The sequence below is a fragment of the Sinocyclocheilus rhinocerous genome, unplaced genomic scaffold (assembly GCF_001515625.1).
Source record: "Sinocyclocheilus rhinocerous isolate Xijiao unplaced genomic scaffold, SAMN03320098_v1.1 scaffold1040, whole genome shotgun sequence".
NCBI lineage: Eukaryota > Metazoa > Chordata > Actinopteri > Cypriniformes > Cyprinidae > Sinocyclocheilus > Sinocyclocheilus rhinocerous.
In genome coordinates, this window is record NW_015635039.1 from 30,540 (window position 1) to 31,727 (window position 1,188).

Genomic DNA, 1,188 nt, shown 5'->3' on the forward strand with positions numbered 1-1,188 from the left:
TGTCCTGTCACGGCTATGGAGGCCGTATTTGAACCGTCTGCCTGTCCTGTCACGGCTATGGAGGCCGTATTTGAACCGTCTGCCTGTCCTGTCACGGCTATGGAGGCCGTATTTGAACTCTCTGATTGTCCAGTCACGGCCAAGGTGGCCGTCTCGGAACTCTCTGCCTGCTCTACCACGCTGAATAAGCACTGTTTTGAACTTGTTGTCCCACCCAACCTCCCTCTCCCTCCTCCTCCTCTACCTGTCATGCTGTTTGTTCTGTCTCCGCTTTTGTCTGTCTGTCCCTCAGGTCATCCTTTGAGGGTGGTGAATGGTCAGGATTCGCCTTGGGGCAGCCAGCCTCCAGCTACACCAAGCTTGGAGGATCCCAGATCTTCGTCTCCGGCCTTCGAGACCTGGACTCCACTTCGATCCGTCGACCCTTTGGTGTCGCCTTGGCTCAAAGCTCCCTCATCTCCATTGTGGCCCGTTAGTCCACCGGCTCCGCCAGGCTTCCTCGTTCCTCCGGCTCCACCTTGGTCATTCGTCGACCTGCCCTCGCCTCAGGACTACACTCCTCCGGCTTCGCCTCATCCCTCCATCCCTCCGGCTCTGTTGGGCTCCTCTCTCCCTCCGGCTCCGCCTTGGTCCTCAGTCACTCCGGCTCCACCGCGGCCTTCCGGAACCCCACCTTCGCCTCGGTCGCCAGAGCCGTCGGCTCCACCATGGCCCTCCGATCCCTCAGTGTCACCCTGGCTCTTCGGCTCTCCGTCTTCACCTTGGGCCCCCCGTCCACCGGCTCCGTTTCTGTCAGTCGGACCCCTGAGACCTCCTGTTTCACTCCCCTCATGGTTCCTCCCTCCATCAACTCCACCGTGAACTGTGAGTTGTTCTCGTAATTCTGTTTGGAGCATCTGGAATCTGCTCTTAGTGGGGGGGGGCTCTGTCACGATAAGGGGTTTTGTCTTGGTTCTCTCCGGACTCCATTCCCCATAAACCCCTGCCTAGGAACTCATTATTGCACCACACCTGTTTCCTATCAGTGACACTATAAAGGTTGCACTCATCCACACACACATTGCTGATTATTGTTTAGCCTGTACCCTGTTCCGAGTCTCTGTGTTTCCTTGCATTGCCTTGTTTTTTGACCTTGGACTGTTTATTGGATTGCTCTTTTGTCTCGCCCTGGATTGTACCTGTTTGCTG

General features: G+C 56.6%; 1 protein-coding gene across 1 annotated transcript in view; it reads left to right on the top strand.

Annotated features, from left to right (window-relative positions):
- LOC107746310 (vegetative cell wall protein gp1-like) overlaps nucleotides 1–861 on the top strand; it is a 1,715-nt gene extending 854 nt beyond the window's left edge. The window contains exon 2 of the mRNA XM_016560450.1: nucleotides 293–861. Coding sequence (XP_016415936.1) covers nucleotides 293–861 — 569 coding nt within the window. The remainder of the gene's footprint in view (nucleotides 1–292) is intronic.
- Nucleotides 862–1,188: the final 327 nt, after the last annotated feature.